This window comes from Hyla sarda, chromosome 10 (genome assembly GCF_029499605.1).
Source record: "Hyla sarda isolate aHylSar1 chromosome 10, aHylSar1.hap1, whole genome shotgun sequence".
NCBI lineage: Eukaryota > Metazoa > Chordata > Amphibia > Anura > Hylidae > Hyla > Hyla sarda.
Window position 1 is genome coordinate 27,888,824 of NC_079198.1, and position 20,858 is coordinate 27,909,681.

Here is a 20,858-nt window from a genome sequence, read left to right on the forward strand (position 1 = left end):
TTTTTATTGCAGTTTCCAAATAAAATCCATAAAGGAAAAACAGTGTACACAGCCAATACGAAATATTGAAATAAAAGAGCAAATTCAAACAAATTGAACGTCAATTATCGCACACCGAAAAAAGAAACACATTGTGAATTGTTATCGTGGAAGAAAAAAAAAAAGGCAAATTAAAGACGTAGTAGGATACGGCATTATGCTTTATGGGGAAAAGAAATCTTATACGAAATAATCGAAACAATCAAAGGCAAACAGCCAGTGGAACAAGACTATAAAGATGTCAGAGGGGGAGGAACGTATGACAAAGGGAACGGCCATTCTTCTGGTTGCTCTGAGCACTTGGCACAACTAGTTTAGTTACTGCTCGCAGTTTGGTTTATTGTACATGCATTTTTCTTCTATACACTGCACTGGGTTGTCTGAGATTTTGGATGGAATCTGGAACCTCCAACACAGATGTTACCTCAGCCTTAAAGGGGTACTCCCCTGGAAAACCTTTTTTTTTTTTTTTTTTTTTAAATCAACTGGTGCCAGAAAGTTAAACAGATTTGTAAATTACTTCTTTTTAAAAATCTTAATCCTTCTAGTACTTATCAGCTACTATTTGCTCCACAGGAAGTTATTTTCTTTTTGAATTTCCTTTTCAGTCTGACCGCAGTGCTCTCTGCTGACACCTCTGTCCATTTTAGGAACTGTCTGGAGCAGGAGAGGTTTGCTATGGGATTTGCTTCTACTCTGGACAGTTCCTAAAATGAACAGAGATGTCAGTAGAGAGCACAGTGGTCAGACAGAAAGGAAATTCAAAAAGAAAAGAACTTCCTGTAGAGAAAATAGAAGCTGGTAAGTACTAGAAGGATTAAGATTTTTTTTAATAGAAGTAATTTACAAATCTGTTTAACTTTCTGGCACCAGTTGATTTAAAAAAAAAAAAAAAAAACATTTCCAGGGGTGTACCCCTTTAAGTAGCCTTTTCAGCACCGAAAGCTTATATCTGACTATGTGATATACATATGTAATAGATTATGATTTGGCAGAATAAATGTTTATGACCTTCATTCACAGAAGAAATGAGGCGATTAGACCTGGAAGGCTACACCTAATTTGCTGTATACATACGTCTTCATATGCAAATTGTGTAGTTTTTGGATCACTCCTAACTGCATGAAGTTTTGCTTTTTCCTTCCTGCCAAAATGTCCTTCTTTTCATTAACGCACTAGAAATCAGGATTGCGGAATATAGCACCACCTAGTGTGCTTTTCTATGCATTACAAGCCTAGCTATGGCTCACTAAGTACAGGGTTTCCAGCCTTAGTTGACAAGTGTCAGAGCTCTGGCAGGTTACGTTTGTTTTGTTGAATTTTTTGTCCACTCAAATCCTGTACCAGACAGAAACCACATCCACATCCATTATAAATACACAGCTCAAAAAAATAATGGGAACACTTAAAGGGGTTCTCCGGCGCTTAGACATCTTATCTCCTATCCAAAGGATAGGGGATAAGATGCCTGATCACGGGAGTCCCGCCGCTGGGGACCCCCGTGATCTTGCATGCGGCACCCCGTTTATAATCTGATTACTGTAAATCACGGGGCCGGCGGCGTGTGACGTCACGCCTCCGCCCCCGTGTCACCTCACGCTACACCCCTCAATGCAAGTCTATGGGAGGGGGCGTGACAACTATCACGCCCCCTCCCATAGACTTGCATTGAGGGGCGGAGCGTGACGTCACACGCCGTCGGCCCTGTGGTCGCCGGTAATCAGAACCGGAGCGAACACGCTCCGGGGAATGATTATAAATAGGGTGCCGCATGCAAGATCACGGGGGTCCCCAGCAGCGGGACTCCCGCGATCAGGCATCTTATCCCCTATCCTTTGGATAGGGGATAAGATGTCTAAGCACCGGAGTACCCCTTTAACCCCTTAAGGACGCAGGGTTTTATAGTTTTTGCATTTTTGTTTTTTCCTCCTTACCTTTTAAAAATCATAACCCTTTAAATTTTCCACCTAAAAATCCATATTATGGCTTATTTTTTGCGTCACCAATTCTACTTTCCAGTGACAGTCATTTTACCCAATAATCCACGGTGAAACGGGAAAAAAAATCATTGTGAGACAAAATCGAAGAAAAAAGCCATTTTGTAACTTTTGGGGGCTTCCGTTTCTACACAGTGCATATTTCGGTAAAAATTACACCTTATCATTATTCTGTAGGTCCATAGGATTAAAATGATACCCTACTTATATGGGTTTGATTTTGTCGTACTTCTGGAAAAAATCATAACTACATGCAGGAAAATTTATATGTTTAAAAATGTCATCTTCTGACCCCTATAACTTTTTTATTTTTCCACGTACAGGGCGGTATGAGGACTCATTTTTTGTGCCGTGATCTCAAGTTTAGTGGTACCATTTTTGTTTTGATCTGACTTTTGATAACTTTTTAATGGTATAAAAAGTGACCAAAATACGCTTTTTTGGATTTTGCAATTTTTTTTACGTGTACGCCATTGACCGTGCGGTTTAATTAACGATATATATTTTTATAGTTCGGACATTTACACACGCGGCGATACCACATATGTTTATTTTATTTTTATTTACACTGTTTTATTTTTTTAATGGGGAAAAGGGGGGTGATTCAAACTTTTATTAGGGAAGGGTTAAATGACCTTTATTAACACTTTTATTTTACTTTTTTTTTGCAATGTTATAGGTACCATAGGGACCTATAACACTGCACACACTGATTTTTTACACAGATCACTGGCATGTATTAACAAGCCTGTGATCAGTGTTATCGGCGCTTGACTGCTCCTGCCTGGATCTCAGGCACAGAGCAGTCATTCGCCGATCGGACACCCAGGTGGCAGGTAAGGGCCCTCCCGGTGTCCTGTAAACTGTTTGGGACACTTTGATCGCTGCGTCTGAAGGGTTAATACAGGGCATCACCGCGATTGGTGATGTCCTGTATTAGCCGCGGGTCCCGGGCGTTGATGGCCGTCGGGACCGACCCGATATGACGCAGGGTCACCGAGTGACCCCGCGGCATATCGCGGGAGCCAGCGGAGGACGTAAATATACGTCCTTCGTCGTTAAGGAGTTAAACAGATTTGTAAATTACTTCTTTTTAAAAATCTTAATCCTTCTAGTACTTATCAGCTTCTTTTGCTCCACAGGAAGTTATTTTCTCTTTGAATTTCCTTTTCAGTCTGACCACAGTGCTCTCTGCTGACACTTCTGTTCATTTTAGGAACTGTCTGGAGCAGGAGAGGTTTGCTATGGGGATTTGCTTCTACTCTGGACAGTTCCTAAAATGAACAGAGATGTCAGCAGAGAGCACAGTGGTCAGACAGAAAGGAAATTCAAAAAGAAAAGAACTTCCTGTAGAGCAAATAGAAGCTGGTAAGTACTAGAAGGATTAAGATTTTTTTTAATAGAAGTAAGTTACAAATCTGTTTAACTTTCTGGCACCAGTTGATTTAAAAAAAAAAAGTTTTTCCAGGGGGTACCCCTTTAACCCCTTAAAGGAGTAGTCCAGTGGTGACCCAGTGGTGAACAACTTATCCCCTATCCTAAGGATAGGGGATAAGTTTGAGATCGCGGGGGTCCGACCATTGGGGCCCCCTGCGATCTCCTCTACGGAGCCCCGACAGCCCGCGGGAAGGGGGCGTGTCGACCTCCGCACGAAGCGGCGGCCAACACGCCCCCTCAATACAACTCTATGGCAGAGCCGAAGCGCTGCCTTCGGCAATCTCCGGCTCTGCCATAGAGATGTATTGAGGGGGCGTGTCGGCCGCCGCTTCGTGCGGAGGTCGACACCCACTATCTGGCCGGAGAGCCTGGCCCCCGTACAGACAGATCGCAGGGGGCCCCAGCGGTCGGACCCCCCGCGATCTCAAACTTATCGCCTATCCTTAGGATAGGGGATACGTTTTTCACCACTGGACTACCCCTTTAACGCCGATACCGCGGATGTCCCCCATCAATCCAGATCACGGCATCTGCAGCATCGCGGTCACTTAAATGGATGATCTGATCGCCTGCAGCGCTGCCGCCAGCGGTCGGACCCCCCGCGATCTCAAACTTATCGCCTATCCTTAGGATAGGGGATACGTTTTTCACCACTGGACTACCCCTTTAACGGCGATACCGCGGATGTCCCCCATCAATCCAGATCACGGCATCTGCAGCATCGCGGTCACTTAAATGGATGATCTGATCGCCTGCAGCGCTGCCGCAGCGATCCAATCATCCAGCACGGCAGACGGAGGTCCCTTCACCTGGCTCCGCTGCCTTCCGGGAGTCTTCTGCTCTGATCTGCCTTCCCGCAGACCAGAGCAGAATATGACCGATAACCCTGATCAGTGCTGTGTCCTATACATAGCACTGAACAGTATTAGCAATCGAATGATTGCTATAAATAGTCCCCTATGGGGACTATTAAAGTGTAAAAATAAAAGTAAAAAAAGTAAAAGTAAAAAAAAAATGTGAAAACCTTCTCCCCCAATAAAAACGTAAATTGTCCCATTTTCCCTATTTCACCCCCAAAAAGTGTTAAAAAAATATTTTACTTACATATTTGGTATTGCGCGTGCGTAAAAAAAAAAAGTCCAAAATAGCTGCTTTTTTATAACATTTTATTCCAAAAAAAATAATAGTAAAAAATTTATTAAAAGTTTTATATAAGCAAATATGGTATCATTAAAAAGTACAGATCACGGTGCAAAAAATGAGCCCTCATACCGCCGCTTATACGGAAAAATGAAAAAGTTATAGGTCTTCAAAATAGGGGGATCGTAAACATACTAATTTGGTTAAAAAGTTTGTGATTTTTTTTAAGCGCAACAGTAATAGAAAAGTATATCATCATGGGTATCATTTTAATCGTATTGACCCAAAGAATAAATAACACATGTCATGTTTACCGTAAATTGTACAGCGTGAAAACTAAACCTTCCAAAATTAGCAAAATTGCGTTTTTCTTTTTAATTTCCCCACACAAATAGTATTTTTTGGTTGTGCCATACATTTTATGGTAAACTGGTCGCACAAAAAACAAGGCCTCATACTAGTCTGTGGATGAAAATATAAAAGAGTTATGATTTTTTGAAGGTGAGGAGGAAAAAACGAAAACATAAAAATTAAATTGTCTGCGTCCTTAAGGCCCAAATAGGCTGCGTCCTTAAGGGGATAAGCAGCCTTTTCAGCACCGAAAGCTTATATCTGACTATGTGATATACATATGTAATAGATTATGATTTGGCAGAATAAATGTTTATGACCTTCATTCACAGAAGAAATGAGGCGATTAGACCTGGAAGGCTACACCTAATTTGCTGTATACATACGTCTTCATATGCAAATTGTGTAGTTTTTGGATCACTGCTAACTGCATGAAGTTTTGCTTTTTCCTTCCTGCCAAAATGTCCTTCTTTTCATTAGCGCACTAGAAATCAGGATTGCAGAATATAGCACCACCTAGTGTGCTTTTCTATGCATTACAAGCCTAGCTATGGCTCACTAAGTACAGGGTTTCCAGCCTTAGTTGACAAGTGTCAGAGCTCTGGCAGGTTACGTTTGTTTTGCTGAATTTTTTGTCCACTCAAATCCTGCACCAGACAGAAACCACATCCACATCCATTATAAATACACTGCTCAAAAAAATAATGGGAACACTTAAACAACACAATGTAACTCCAAGTCAATCACTTCTGTCTCAGGAAGCAACACTGATTGACAATAAATTTCACATGCTGTTGTGCAAATGGAACTGACAACAGGTGGAAATTATAGGCAATTAGAAATACACCCCCCAATAAAGAAGTGGTTCTGCAGGTGCTGACCACAGACCACTTCTCAGTTCCTATGCTTCCTGGCTGATGTTTTGGTCACTTTTGAATGCTGGTGGTGCTTTCACTCTAGTGGTAGCATGAGACAGAGTCTACAACCCACACAAGTGGCTCATGTAGTGCAGCTCATCCAGAATGGCACATCAATACGAGCTGTGGCAAGAAGGTTTGCTGTGTCTGTCAGCGTAGTGTCCAGAGCATGGAGGTGCTACCAGGAGACAGGCCAGTACATCAGAAGACGTGGAGGAGGCCGTAGGAGGGCAACAACCCAGCAGCAGGTCCGCTACCTCCGCCTTTGTGCAAGTAGGAGCAGGAGGAGCACTGCTAGAGCCCTGCAAAATGACCTCCAGCAGGCCACAAATGTGCATGTGTCCATTCAAACAGTCAGAAACAGACTCCATGAGGGTGGTATGAGGGCCCAACATCCACAGGTGGGGAATGTGCTTACAGCCCAACACCATGCAGGATGTTTGGCACTTGCCAGAGAACACCAAGATTGGCAAATTCCCCACTGACGCCTTGTGCTCTTCACAGATGAAATCAGGTTCACACTGAGCACGTGACAAACGTGACATAGTCTTGAGACGCCATGGAGAACGTTCTGCTGCCTGCAACATCTTCCAGCATGACCGGTTTGGCGATGGGTCAGTAATGGTGTGGGGTGGCATTTCTTTGGGGGGCCGCACAGCCCTCCATGTGCTTGCCAGAGGTAGCCTGACTGCCATTAGGTACCAAGATGAGATCCTCAGACCCCTTGTGAGACCATATGCCAGTGCAGTTGGTCCTGGGTTCCTCCTAATGCAAGACAATGCTAGACCTCATGTGGTTGGAGTGTGTCAGCAGTTCCTGCAAGAGGAAGGCATTGATTCTATGGACTGGCCTGACCGGTCCCCAGACCTAAATCCAATTGAGCACTTACGGGACATCATGTCTCGCTCCATCCACCAATGCCACATTGCACCACAGACTGTACAGGAGTTGGCGGATGCTTTAGTCCAGGCCACCTCATCAGGAGCATGCCCAGGCGTTGTAGGGAGGTCATACGGGCACGTGGAGGCCACACACACTACTGAGCCTCATTGTGACTTGTTTTAAGGACATTACATAAAGTTGGATCAGCCTTTAGTGCGGTTTTCCTCTTTGATTTTGAGTGTGACTCCATATCCAGACCTCCAGGGGTTGATAAATCTGATTTCCATTGATAATTTATGTGTCATTTTGTTGTCAGCGCATTCAACTATGTAAAGATGAAAGTATTTCATACGATCATTCATTCAGATCTAGGATGAGTTATCTTAGTGTTCCCTTTATTTTTTTCAGCAGTGTATATATATCACAATTTTTTAGCACAGCTGCAACTTTAGAGCTGTAAAGTGGGTAAGAGACTTCTGGCAGTGACAGCCAGAGCGCATGAGACTGTTGGTAGTCTGTACTTTACCACTCTTCAATCACCAACAAAATGGCTCTGTCTAGTGGAATGGAAAAATCTACAAAACCCCCTCCCCACTCTCCTTTTGCACACAGACACAAAAGGAAGGTGTAGACAGACGAGGCCAGATTTGCAGCACTCTATTTCCAAGTTCCTTGCTCTCACCAGATTCCTGATTTTAGCTCCCTCTGCTGATCAACAGTGGGAAATATGACAAGTTACTTTTTAATTGTTCATATTTTGTGACAAGTAAAAAAAAAAGATTTAAAAATATTTTTAAAAATTTAAAAAAGGGGAAAAATGTATTTAACCTCTAAAAAAACAACATTTGGTGACACATTACCTTTAAATCTCAGGACAAGTCTCATAATAACCAAATCTCAAGTTCATCAGTTACTCCAGTGTGATACTGGCAGTGGCCAATTACCAGTTACTACTGAAACTACGAGTGTATCAAGTACAGTATTCTCGAATCTGCATTTATTCCAAAGTATTATTCACTTGTATTGCAACTGTATCAAAAGTAAAGAACAACTTGTTTTCTATAAACCCCGGCTTTAGAGGTATTACTTTCCTGGGGCCTTGGTACAGCTTAATTGAAGTAGTAGTTTGTGGGACCATACATCTCAACATACATCTTGCACCCTTCCTGCCACGTGACACTAAAACCCTTATCATCCATCGTTTCCTACAAACAAAACCCTACTGCTGGTGTCACAAACTTGGTATTGGCCAACTAGTTATCCCACTTCACCCCCGCCTACCACAAATGTCTGGCATGGTAGCACAGCATAGTATGGGCACCCTCTCTCTTATATTGTATGGAGGTATGCTATGCCGCCGTGGTCATACATTCAGGGGGCAGCAATCATCTAGTTGGGGTCCACCGCACTAGGGTAGATTTGCCATTCAGGAGTCTGGGACAGATGGGAGACAATACCTGTCATTGTTTAATGCTCAGGTTCAGGTTTTTTTGAAACCAAAAGTCTGAAACATAATTCACAGGTGAAATGCATTAATAAGAACGAGTGGCCATTATTATCATCGCTGCACAGGTCTCCTTTCTAACTAGCTCCAGGTCACCAGTCTCGGTGTCACATCCTTTGTCCCCCGCACTCGCACTGTTGTGTAAATGAGGCGTGTTATATCTCCATGACAACAGGGAAACACAACATTCCACAGCTTCAGCCTGTATACAGGACCTCTCCTGGCTGGATACAGTCATCTATTGCTACATTTTGCTTCTTTTTATTAATTTGATGTAAATCTGACAATGGGGGTTGAGAGGCGGCAGGACTGGCATCTCACCAGCACCGGCGTTGGCCATGATTACAAAGCTTCGGTATCATTCCCACCAGCAAATATCAAGGTAACGTGAGTACATAGTACAGTGGTTCCCAACCACATGTATCTTATGTTCAAACGTTTTAATCCCATGTACAAACGTCACCGTAGCCTCAGCTTCTTATCTACTATGTCAGTGTTTCTCAACCAGGGTGCCTCCAGCTGTTTGAACATAAGATACATGTGGTTGGGATAGGATTTGTCCGCTATGCTGGCCATAGATCCCTGTTTCCCAACCAGTGTGCCTCCAGCTGTTGCAAAACTACAACTCCCAGAATGCCCAGACAGCCTTCGCTTCAGTTTTGCAACTCCCAGCATGGGTATGATGGGAGTTGTAGTTTTGCACACTGACATAGTAGATAGGAAGCAATGACATTTGTACATTGGATAAATGTGTTTAACCATAATTTAAACGGGTATTCCGGTGGAAAACGTTTTTATTTTTTTTATTTTTATTTTTTTTAAATCAACTGGTGCCAGAAAGTTAAAGGGGTTATCCCGGAAAAAACTTTTTTATATATATCAACTGGCTCCAGAAAGTTAAACAGATTTGTAAATTACTTCTATTACAAAATCTTAATCCTTTCAGTACTTATGAGCTTCTGAAGTTAAGGTTGTTCTTTTCTGTCTAAGTGCTCTCTGATGACACGTGTTTCTGGAACCGCCCAGTTTAGAAGCAAATCCCCATAGCAAACCTCTTCTAAACTGGGCGGTTCCCGAGACACGTGCCATCAAAGACCACTTAGACAGAAAAGAACAACCTTAACTTCAGAAGCTCATAAGTACTGAAAGGATTAAGATTTTTTAATAGAAGTAATTTACAAATCTGTTTAACTTTCTGGAGCCAGTTGATATACAAAAAAAAAAAAAGTTTTTTTTCCTGGATACCCCTTTAAACAGATTTGTAAATGACTTCTATTAAAAAAAATCTTAATCCTTCCAGTACTTATTAGCTGCTGAATACTACATAGGAAATTATTTTATTTTTGGAACACAGTGCTCTCTGCTGACATCATGACCACAGTGCTCTTTGCTGACATCTCTGTCCATTTTAAGAACTGTCCAGTAGAGATGAGCGAACTTACAGTAAATTCAATTCATCACGAACTTTTCGGCTTGGCAGTTGATGACTTATCCTGCCTAAATTAGTTCAGCTTTCCGGTGTTCCCGTGGGCTGGAAAAGGTGGATACAGTCCTAGGAGACTCTTTCCTAGGACTGTATCCACCTTTTCCAGCCCACGGGAGCACCTAAAAGCTGAACTAATTTATGCAGGATGAGCCATCAACTGCCGAGCCGAGAAGTTCGTGACGAATCGAATTTACTGTAAGTTCGCTCATCTCTACTGTCCAGAGCAGCATATGTTTGCTATGGGGATTTTCTCCTACTCTGGACAGTTCTTAAATTGGATAGATGTCAGCAGAGAGCACTGTGGTCATGATGTCAGCAGAGAGCACTGTGTTCCAAAAAGAAAAGAATTTCCTCTGTAGTATTCAGAAGCTAATAAGCACTGGAAGGATTAACATTTTGTAATAGAAGTAATTTACAAATCTGTTGAACTTTCTGGCACCAGTTGATTAAAGTTTTCCACCGGAGTACCCCTTTAAATGTGGTTGGGATTTGTCTGCTGTTCTGGCCATAGATCAGTGTTTCCCAACTAGGTGGCCTCCAGCTTTTGCGAAACTACAACTCCCAGCATGTCTGGCCGGGAGCAGGGCCGGTTTTCGACTAAGTGTGGCCCTGGGCAAAAAAAAAAAATGGGGCCCCTGGATTGCGTGACCAAAGATCACTATGTTGCGCTCCCTGAATTGTGCTGCATCTCGGCTAATGTGAATAAATGAGATTGTGCTGCCACAAATGGCTGTGACTACAATGAGAAATGTAGTAATTCCATTCAGGATGAATTTGTGGCTGCGGAAGTTTGCGGGTCGCAATGTGACCCCTTTTAGTGCAGATCAGCTCAGCTCCCTCCTTTGCAAAAACGAAGTGAACAGACAGCTGTGGAACAACAACAACTTGTAAGGACATACGTAGAGAAATCCAGCGCAAAACGGCATCATAAAATGTATGGTCACAGGAAACCACGGGGTCACAGAAAGCCACAGGGTCACAGAAAGCCATACATTCTGTGATGCCATTTTAAGGGTTTAAAGGGGTATTCCATAAAAAAAAAAAAATCTTTTTATTTATCAACTGGCTCCAGAAAGTTAAACAGATTTGTAAATTACTTATATTAAAAAATCTTAATCCTTCTAATAATGATCAGCTGCTGAAGTTGAGTTGTTCTTTTCTGTCTGTCAACAGTGCTCTCTGCTGACATCTCTGCTTGTCTTGGGAACTGCACAGAGTAGAAGAGGTTTGCTATAGGGATTTGCTTCAACTTTGGACAGTTCTTGAGACATGTGTCATCAGAGGGCACTTAGACAGAAAAGAACAATTCAACTTCAACAGCTCATAAGTACTGAAAGGATTAATATTTTTTAATAGAAGTAATTTACAAATCTGTTTAACTTTCTGGAGCCAGTTGATATATAATATTTTTTTTCCTTGATAGTCCCTTTTATAAACCACCTAAAGAGCAAGAACTGATTTGTGCTGGATTTCACTATATGTGTCCACATTAATTACATTAGCTGAGATTCAGCACGATTCAAGGAGAACAACATGGCGATCTTTGACTGTGCAACCTATTTTTGCCATGTAACCTAATACTGTCACCTTGTTCTTGTAATAGTCACCGCACACAGATAAGTGTGATCTCCTCAATGTTAGCTATCAGTAATAGCGCCCACATATACTATAAGGCTATGTTCACACAACGGAATGTCCACATGGAGAATCTCCGTGCAGATATTCCTCAAACTGCAGGACACCAACATAATATGCTGACGTTAGGACCGCACAGGAATGCGCCATCTTATAGACGGCTATGAATTCTGTGTGGACTCCACACAAAGAATGAACATGTTCATTCTTTGTGCGGACACAGAAAATGGAATTGCCATGCTGCAAACATCTGGCACAGAAATTCCACTGTGTACACAGAGCAGCAGAATCCTATTGAATTCAACAGGCCCACATAGACTATAAGGGTAGCATCACACGTAACAGATCTGCAGCGTATTTCACGCTGCGGATCCAACGGTGACCCGAGCCATTTTGTGCCTCCAGCTGTTGCTACCCCCCTTTCCCACACCTTGTCAACCCCTGGCCTGCTCGCAGCGGCAATCCGCCACTACAAGCAGCCACACAGGGGGTCTGAGAGTCGCCGAGACCACTCTGACATCGCAGAGCAGCCGCAATGTCTGAGAGCAAGCCCGGGGCAGGCTAGGCGGGGGAAGGGGGTGGCAACAACTGGAGGCACAAAATGGGTCAGGTCACTGGCAGATCTATTATGTGAGCCTACCCTAACGGTGATCTTCTCAGTGCTGCCTGTCAGTAATAGTGGCCATACATACTATAATAGTGATCTTCTCAGTACTGCCTGTCAGTAATAGCACCCACATATACTATAATAGTGATCTTCCCAGTGCTGCCTGTCAGTAATAGCACCCGCATATACTATAATAGTGATCTTCTCAGTACTGCCTGTCAGTAATAGCACCCACATATACTATAACAGTGATCTTCTCAGTGCTGCCTGTCAGTAATAGTGCCCACACATACTATAATAGTAATCTTCTCAGTGCTGCCTGTCAGTAATAGTGCCCACACATACTATAATAGTGATCTTCTCAGTACTGCCTGTCAGTAACAGCACCCGCATATACTGTAACAGTGATCTTCTCAGTGCTGCCTGTCAGTAATAGTGCCCACATATACTATAACAGTAATCTTCTCAGTGCTGCCTGTCAGTAATAGTGCCCATACGTACTATAATAGTGATCTTCTCAGTGCTGCCTGTCAGTAATAGCGCCCACATATACTATAATAGTGAAAAAAAAAAAAAACAAGTACCATATGGGTCTGTGGATGGAAAAATATAAGTTATGGCAAAAATCTGAATTAGCTGTGTCCTCAAGGGGTTAAAATCTTAATTCAGCCCCCATAATATCTGTCAGTGGTTCCACACTGGTTAGAGCAATATATGTGCTGTAATTGAATATTTAATCCCCCTCCCTTTACTTTCCCCTATTACCTTCTTTTTCATCCATTGCACAGAGCCCATACACACACAGCACAGGCTTACTATGGATCTTCCAAGACCTGTGATGACATCATCAGGAGTCCTAGCCTATAGAATTCATTGCAGGTCCTAGAAGGTCCATAGTAAGTCTGCTAGTGCTGTCTGCAGCTTTAGGGCTATACTAACACTACTGTATTTTACCACGATTTGCTCAAATTATCTCAATTGGACAAACCTGCCAATTTAGTGTGTGAGGTCTTCACACGGCAGAATTTCTGAGCAGAATGTGGCAGATCTATTCCGCTTGGATCCCGTTGCAGCAGTGTCCCATTGTTTTTATTGGAATTCTGCTGCACTGTGCACACGGCGGAACTTTCGCAACGGAAACATTTGCTGCGGAAATTCCAATTCCGGCCTATGCAAAAAGAATTGACATGTCAGTCCTTTCTGCGGAATCCGCTCAGAAGTACATTGATGTCTATGAAGACGGCACATTTCCGAGTGGTCCTAGCGCCGGCATGTTCTGCAGGCGACCACTATCTGCAGAATGTCTGCCCATAAATATTCCTGGCAAACATTCTGCCGTGCGAACATGGCCTTAGTGTCTGACTCTTTTTCAATGGCAGATGTTGGGAGAAAGAAGGATCGATCATGTCAGCTTAAAAAAATGCCCAATTCCTTGTTCCTGTAGGAAAGTCCAACTACCACTTGGTCCCCTCTCTCCACTGAAACAAATGCATGCTCACTAAGACTGAGCAGAAAATACAGAGCTATATCAAAGTAGAAAACTAAACAATAATAATAATTAAAAAAAAAGGCAGGGGGCGGTTTTTCATGATGGGGGCAGTGAACTGGGAGGATTATAAAGCAGTATGCCCGACCAAATTTGGGGAGCAGCAATGTAAGGTACACCTTCTAGGGAGCTACTCACCTTAAAGGGGTTTTCCGCTGCTCAGCGTTTGGAACAAACTGTTCCGAACATTGGAGCTGGGAGCTCGTGACATCATAGCCCCGCCCCCTCAATGCAAGTCTATGGGAGGGGGCGTGACGCTGTCACGCCCCCTCCCATAGACTTGCATTGAGGGGGTGGGGCGTGACGTCATAAAGGGACAGGGCTATGAAATCACGAGCTCCCGACGCTCCAGCGTTCGGAACAGTTTGTTCCAAACGCTGTGCAGCGGAGTACCCCTTAAACTGTCGTGTATGAGCGACAACAACTTTTAAAGGGCTTTGTACGGTTAATAGTACACCATGTGGTGCTGCCTGTAGGTATCTGACGGAATATCACAAGGCCGCCGATATTCAGTATAAATATTGAGTCCCAGTAGGAGGAAAAATCTAGTGTGAACATTACCGGGTCAACTCTGTTTGCTGTACGTAGGAGTTTACACACGATATAGCGAACCAAAGGGACAACATTGCTATGGCACATCTGAGGAAGAGGCTACGATTAGCCTAGAAACGCGTAATTCAGTATAGGGTATTTTAAAATATCAATCTTGAGAATACAGGGGTCTGCTCCCATCATCCAGATTTTTCCTCCCACTGGGACCAAATACATTTTCCAGGGACCATGACATCAAGAAGAATGGTAGTATTTGTGTACTTATACTTGTTTGTGTATGTGTGACACAACCATAGGGATCCATGTGGACACAGGACCCCAACACTACTAAATAAGAAAGGGGTTTTGTTCATTCTCTTTCATTGGTTTGTCTTATATATCAGGAAAGTTAATCTTTTGTTTTGGCATCCCTTTCCAGTCCACCCTCTCCGAGACTCTTCCAGCAACACTGAGGCAACTAAGTGAAGCCACAGCATATGATGAACTGATAAATACATATGAGACAACCACTGGAACTACTCATAACCGGAAATACTGCGGGGGCGTCCTATCACAGCCCAGTCACCCTCTCCCCCCACCTCATTGGAAGGTTCATTACAATAAGGATTTATGGGATAAGGTAAGAACGTGCAGTCATTTACCAAGTGGTGTATTAAAGCGTTAAAGGAGAACAATATAACTTATCCCCTATCCGAAGGATAAGTTATTGATCGCGGGGGTCCGACTGCTGGGGCGCCCTTCGATCTCCTGTATGAGGCCGTGGCAGTCTGCAGGAAGCGCCTTGTCGTCCCCAGCAGTAAGCCGCGGCAGACAGGTCCCCTCCATGTATTCCTTCATGCCCCCTTCCAGCATACTGCCGTGGTCCGTACAGGAGATTGCGGAGGTCCCAACAGTCAGACCCTCTGTGATCTGAATGAGCTATATTGCACTACAGAACTCCTTTAACTTTTAAAGGGGTATTCCAGGAAAAAACTTTTTTTTTAATTTTTTTTTATTTTATTTTTTTTTATGGTTAAACACATTGGATAAATGTGTTTAACCATAATGTAAAGGGGTATTCCGGTGGAAAACGTTTTTATTTTTTTTTATTTTTATTTTTTTAAATCAACTGGTGCCAGAAAGTTAAAGGGGTTATCCAGGAAAAAAACTTTTGTTTTGTATATCAACTGGCTCCAGAAAGTTAAACAGATTTGTAAATTAAAACTGAATTCGAGTAGAATACAGACATAGCGCACATCTACAATCTTGTATAATGATCTGATTGCTTCTCAGCACAATATCAAAAACTAACAGGTTGTTAGTATACATTTTTGATCAAAAAGTACAAGCCCACTCGCCACGTCAAGGCCACCTATTCAGAGTGGGTGCCTAACGTCCCTAGCATAAAATGGCGTAGCACCGGGCGGCGACCACCACCGCCGCGACACAGGTGCCCACGGGGGGGGGGGGGGGGGGGAGCGACCCACTGGCAGAGCGGCCCCAATGCCTCTCAAACCAGTCTATGGGCCGCACCCACCCGCAGACACAGCGCCACGGCAGCAACGGACGCCGCCCCGCACCCCACCAGTGTGAACAAGGTGTAAAGGCTCACTTACCTTGCTCTCCCAGTCAGACTGGGAGGCTGCTAGGAGTGAAAAGGCCCTAGTGTGGCTAATTACCACCTATATAGGTTTGGGCTGAGGGGGTGGGGAAGAGTGCAGACACATGTTAAAAAAAAAAAGGAAAGGATAGAAATCACAATATGAATTCAAGTAGAATACAGACATAGCGCACATCTACAATCTTGTATAATGATCTGATTGCTTCTCAGCACAATATCAAAAACTAGCAGGTTTTGGTCGCCGCCCGGTGCTGCGCCATTTTATGCTAGGGACGTTAGGGACCCACTCTGGATAGGTGGCCTTGACGTGGCGAGTGGGCTTGTACTTTTTGATCAAAAATGTATACTAACAACCTGTTAGTTTTTGATATTATGCTGAGAAGCAATCAGATCATTATACAAGATTGTAGATGTGCACCATGTCTGTTTTTCTACCCGAATTCACAGATTTGTAAATTACTTCTATTAAAAAATCTTAATCCTTCCAGTAGTTATCAGCTGCTGAAGTTGAGTTGTTCTTTTCTGTCTGACCACAGTGCTCTCTCCTGACACCTCTGCTTGTCTCAGGAACTGTCCGAAGCATTAGAGGGGATTTGCTCCTACTCAGGACAGTCCCTGAGACAAGCAAAGATGTCAGCAGAGAGCACTGTTGTCAGACAGAAAAGAACAACTCAACTTCAGCAGATGATAACTACTGGAAGGATTAAGATTTTTTAATGGAAGTCATTTACAAATCTGTTCAACTTTCTAGAGCCAGTTGATGTATATATATATATATATATATATAGATATAGATATAGATATATAGATATATAGATATATATATACATACAGTATATATATATATATATATATATATATATATATATATATATATAAAAAAGTTTAACATGTTGGACACATTCAAAATAAATCTCGACAGTCAGGTTTGCCACATTGAACCCAAAATGAATATCACGTGATTCGTTCATCTCTACTTATGTGTCAGCAAAGCCCCAGTCTCTGCTCCTAATACAATCCAAGAAGTAGGGATCACAAATTCCCAATAAACTCTCTATACAAAGCAGCAATAAGCAACAATGAAAATCTCTGGTTGAAGCTACATTTTGGGCTTTACATTATGAGGGTAATAGGAGTTTAGGAAAGGTCTCCTTTCTTTATCTTAATTTTAGTGCATAAGGCTGAGCTGCAAAACCATACTGTAGCTACTTGGAAACAAATGCACATCCTGTCTTTTAAGGGGTACCCCGGTGGAAATTTTTTTTCTTTTTTTTAAAATCAACTGGTGCCAGAAAGTTAAACAGATTTGTAAATGACTTCTATTAAAAAATCTTTACCCTTCCAGTACATTTTAGCAGCTGTATGCTACAGAGGAATTTCTTTTTTGTCTTGTCCACAGTGCTCTCTGCCGACACCTGATGTCCGTATCAGGAACTGTCCAGAGCAGGAGAAAATCCCCATAGCAAACCTATGCTGCTCTGGACAGTTCCTGATGAGGGCATCAGGTGTCAGCAGAGAGCACTGTGGATAAGACAAAAAAGAAATTCAAAAAGAAAAGAATTTCCTCTGCAGCATACAGCTGCCAATAAGTATTGGAAGGATAAAGATTTTTTTAATAGAAGTAAATTACAAATCTGTTTAACTTTCTGGCACCGATTGATTAAAAAAAAATGTTTTCCATTGGAGTACCCCTTTATCAGGTTGTAAAGGGAATGGTCTACAGAAGTAGTGTCCAAACTGTGGCCCTACCACTGTTGCAAAACTACAAGTCCCAGCATGTCCGGACAGCCGTTGGCTGTCCGGACATGCTGGGACTTGTAGTTTTGCAACAGCTGGAGGGCCACAGTTTGGACACCACTGGTCTACAGAGAGACTTGGTAGTGATAAGGTTCTTCCAATATATCACATTTCACACCTCCTACTTTATATGGCTTTTGTTGTCCCAAATTTGACAATATTCCGTACAGCTGAGACTTAGAGCGTGGAGAACCCCACTGGATCCAGCACACCAGAGCAGCGAGATGAAAGCAGAGTTTCAGGGACGACCAGCTCAGCCTTCCATCCCCAACATCCATGCCGGACCACAACCCTTCTCTTTGGAAAATCACTTAAACAGAGGGCCATCCCAGGTTAGTGTTATGCTATCCTACATTATTCATGTATACTCATGTACACAGTGTCCCAAAAAAGTAAAATGGAGCTGCCCCCTACTGATGTCCAAAGGAGCAGCTAACCCTGGCACAGGCAAATAGTACAAAACATGTAGTACCTCCCTGTACTGTAGAGGGCGCCAACAGACAGCCATTCAGTGCATGCACTTCAGTAATACAGGTTTTACCAGTGAATGCCCATTCTGATTGGTCAGTTCTTCCCGCCATTGACATGTTTCATAGATCTGGACTGTCTGTAGCATTGTATGTTGAATACAGTTTCAAGTTACAATGGTCCAGAAAAGACCATTGTACAGTGGTCCCTCAACATACGATGGTAATCCGTTCCAAATGAACCATCGTTTGCTGAAACCTTCGCATGTTGAGGGATCCGTGCAATGTAAAGTATAGGACAGTGGTCTACAACCTGCGGACCTCCAGATGTTGCAAAACTACAACACCCAACATGCCCGGACAGCCGTTGGCTGTCCGGGCATGCTGGGAGTTGTAGTTTTGCAACATCTGGAGGTCCGCAGGTTGAAGACCACTGGTGTTGGAGGTTATACTCACCTGTCCCCGCCGCTCCGGACCGTCACCTCTGCCCTGGATGTCGCCTTCCATCGCTGTCGCCGCGTCCCCGGGGTGTCCCCGACGCTCCGGTAAGGCCTCTGCTTCCCCAGCATCTTCGCTCTCCGTCGCCGCCATCACGTCGCTACACATGCCGCTCCTATTGGATGACGGGACGGCGTGTGCAGCGACGTGATGACGACAATGGAGAGCGCCGACGATGCAGGGGATCCCGAAGAGGACGAGCCGGAGCCCCGAGGACAGGTGAGTGATCGTCAGTGGACCACACGGGGCACCGTAAACGGCTAACCGGTGGCAGCTGAAGCAGTCTGCACTGCCGGATAGCCGTTTATGCGATGGCCCCGACATACAAAAGCATCGTATGTTGATGCTGCCTCTGAGAGGCCATCGCATGTTGAAATGATCGTATGTCGGGGCCATCGCAGGTCGGGGGGTCACTGTATGTTGAAAATATAATAACCTGAGGCCATTGTAAGTTGAGGGATCACTGTACATGAGTAATATTACCTGAACAGAGCAAAGCCATAGAGATAGATAGGAAGAGATAGATAGTAATTACATTTACGAGATCAAAAAAATAATCCTCTTTCCTGTAACTTTAAAGAAGTACTTCAGTGGAAAATATTTAAAAAATAAATAAATAAATAAATCAACTGGTGCCAGAAAGTTAAACAGATTTGTTAATGACTTCTATAAAAAAAAAAAAAAATGCTTTACCCTTCCAGTACTTTTTAGCGGCTGTATGCTACAGAGGAAATTTTTTTCTTTTTTGTCTTGTCCACAGTGCTCTCTGCTGACACCTCTGTCCGTGTCAGGAACTGTCCAGAGCAGCGTAGGTTTGCAATGGGGATTTTCTCCTGCTCTGGACAGTTCCTGACACGGACAGAGGTGTCAGCAGAGAGCACTGTGGACAAGAAAATAATTTCTCTGTAGCATACAGCTGCTAAAAAGTACTGGAATGGTAAAGATTTTTTGATTGAAGTAGTTTACAAATCTGTTTAACTTTCTGGCAACAGTCGATAAAAAAAAAAAATGTTTTTCACCGGAGTACCCCTTTAAAAGGATTATTTCCATTAAGATCACAAACTCCCTCATCAGAAAAACAGAAATGAAATTTTGTGGGTGTAAAACCCATACAGACCAATTCCTACTGTATGTATCAGACCAACCAGTTTAGAATTGAGAAAAAAGAAATTGCAATAATATTTTGACACCGATCATCAATTTCCTCACTTATAAAATCTTCCTGTGTCCTATCTTTATCAGCTCGTGTTAAAGAGTACCTGGCATGATCTTGTAAAATTTTACAATCCTCCCAGTCCACTGCCCCCATCATGATAACCCCCCCCCCCCCCCCACCCCTGCTCCCCCCCCTCAGCACTCCAGATTGCATTTCCTGATTTTGGACTTCTGTCAGGCCAGCAGGAGTCCAAAGTCTGTGCAAGAGATGGGGGAAATGTGCTCTGGACAAGTAGGGAGACACCTAGTGGCAGCTTTTTTAAAGGGAACCTCTCATCAAATAAACTTTTGAAATATTTTAGATTAATGAATGTTGAATAACTTTCCAATAGCATGTTAATGAAAAATATGCTTCTTTCTATTGTATTTTTCCCGATCAGTCCTGTCAGCAAGCATTTCTGACTCATGCTGGAGTCCTAAACACTCAGAGCTGCCAGCCTGCTTTGTTCACAGCCAAACAGGCTGTGAACAAAGCAGGCTGGCAGCTCTGAGTGTTCTCCTTTGTGAACAAAGCAGACTGGCAGCTCGTAGTGTTTAGGACTCCAGCATGAGTCTGAAATGCTTGCTGCCAGGACTGGTAGGGAGACCCCTAGTGGTCATTTCTTCAAAGTGGAAAATTAAATAGAAAGAAGCATATTTTTTAATAACATGCAATTGTAAAGTTATTCTGCATACATTAATCTATAATATATCAAAAGTTTTTTTGATGAGAGGAACCCTTTAAACACACATAAAACATTGAAAACTTAATATTTTTTTAAACAAAGTACATTAGAAAGATTTTTTTTATTTCATTTAATTTCTAATGTTAGAAAAATGACATTTCTGACTATATTGCAACAAAGTATTTCTAATCATGATATGTTGCTATTTAGGCAATAGTGGCAACAACCCAAAACAATTCTGTATCTGGAGAACCTTTTTACATAAGAGATAAAGGGGTCTTGAGCTTAAATGACATATATGCATCCACCACAGCTCGGGATTTCCGTGCATTTACAGGGTAAGTAAAACAACTATGTTTCTCTTTTCACATGCAAATTGTATGCAAATTTTCACATAAAAAAGTGAAAGAACATAGGGAATGAGAATTTCGTGAAAATAGGACGAATAATCATCAATATATTCAAAATATCGCAAATTCGAATATGGCCCCTGCCGCTCATCACTAATTATAAAGGGCGCTTA

General features: G+C 42.8%; 1 protein-coding gene across 2 annotated transcripts in view; it reads left to right on the top strand.

Annotated features, from left to right (window-relative positions):
• Nucleotides 1-20,858, top strand: part of SAXO3 (stabilizer of axonemal microtubules 3) — a 75,045-nt gene that overhangs the window by 51,565 nt on the left and 2,622 nt on the right. The window contains exons 1-4 of one of the 2 annotated variants that reach the window (XM_056544856.1): nt 8,434-8,649; nt 14,512-14,712; nt 17,661-17,822; nt 20,546-20,673. In XM_056544856.1, the coding sequence (XP_056400831.1) occupies nt 8,554-8,649; nt 14,512-14,712; nt 17,661-17,822; nt 20,546-20,673 (587 nt within the window). In that variant the 5' untranslated portion in view covers nt 8,434-8,553. Of the gene's footprint in view, nt 1-8,433; nt 8,650-14,511; nt 14,713-17,660; nt 17,823-20,545; nt 20,674-20,858 lie in introns of those variants that run through there. The other variant, XM_056544857.1, reaches the window with a different exon arrangement.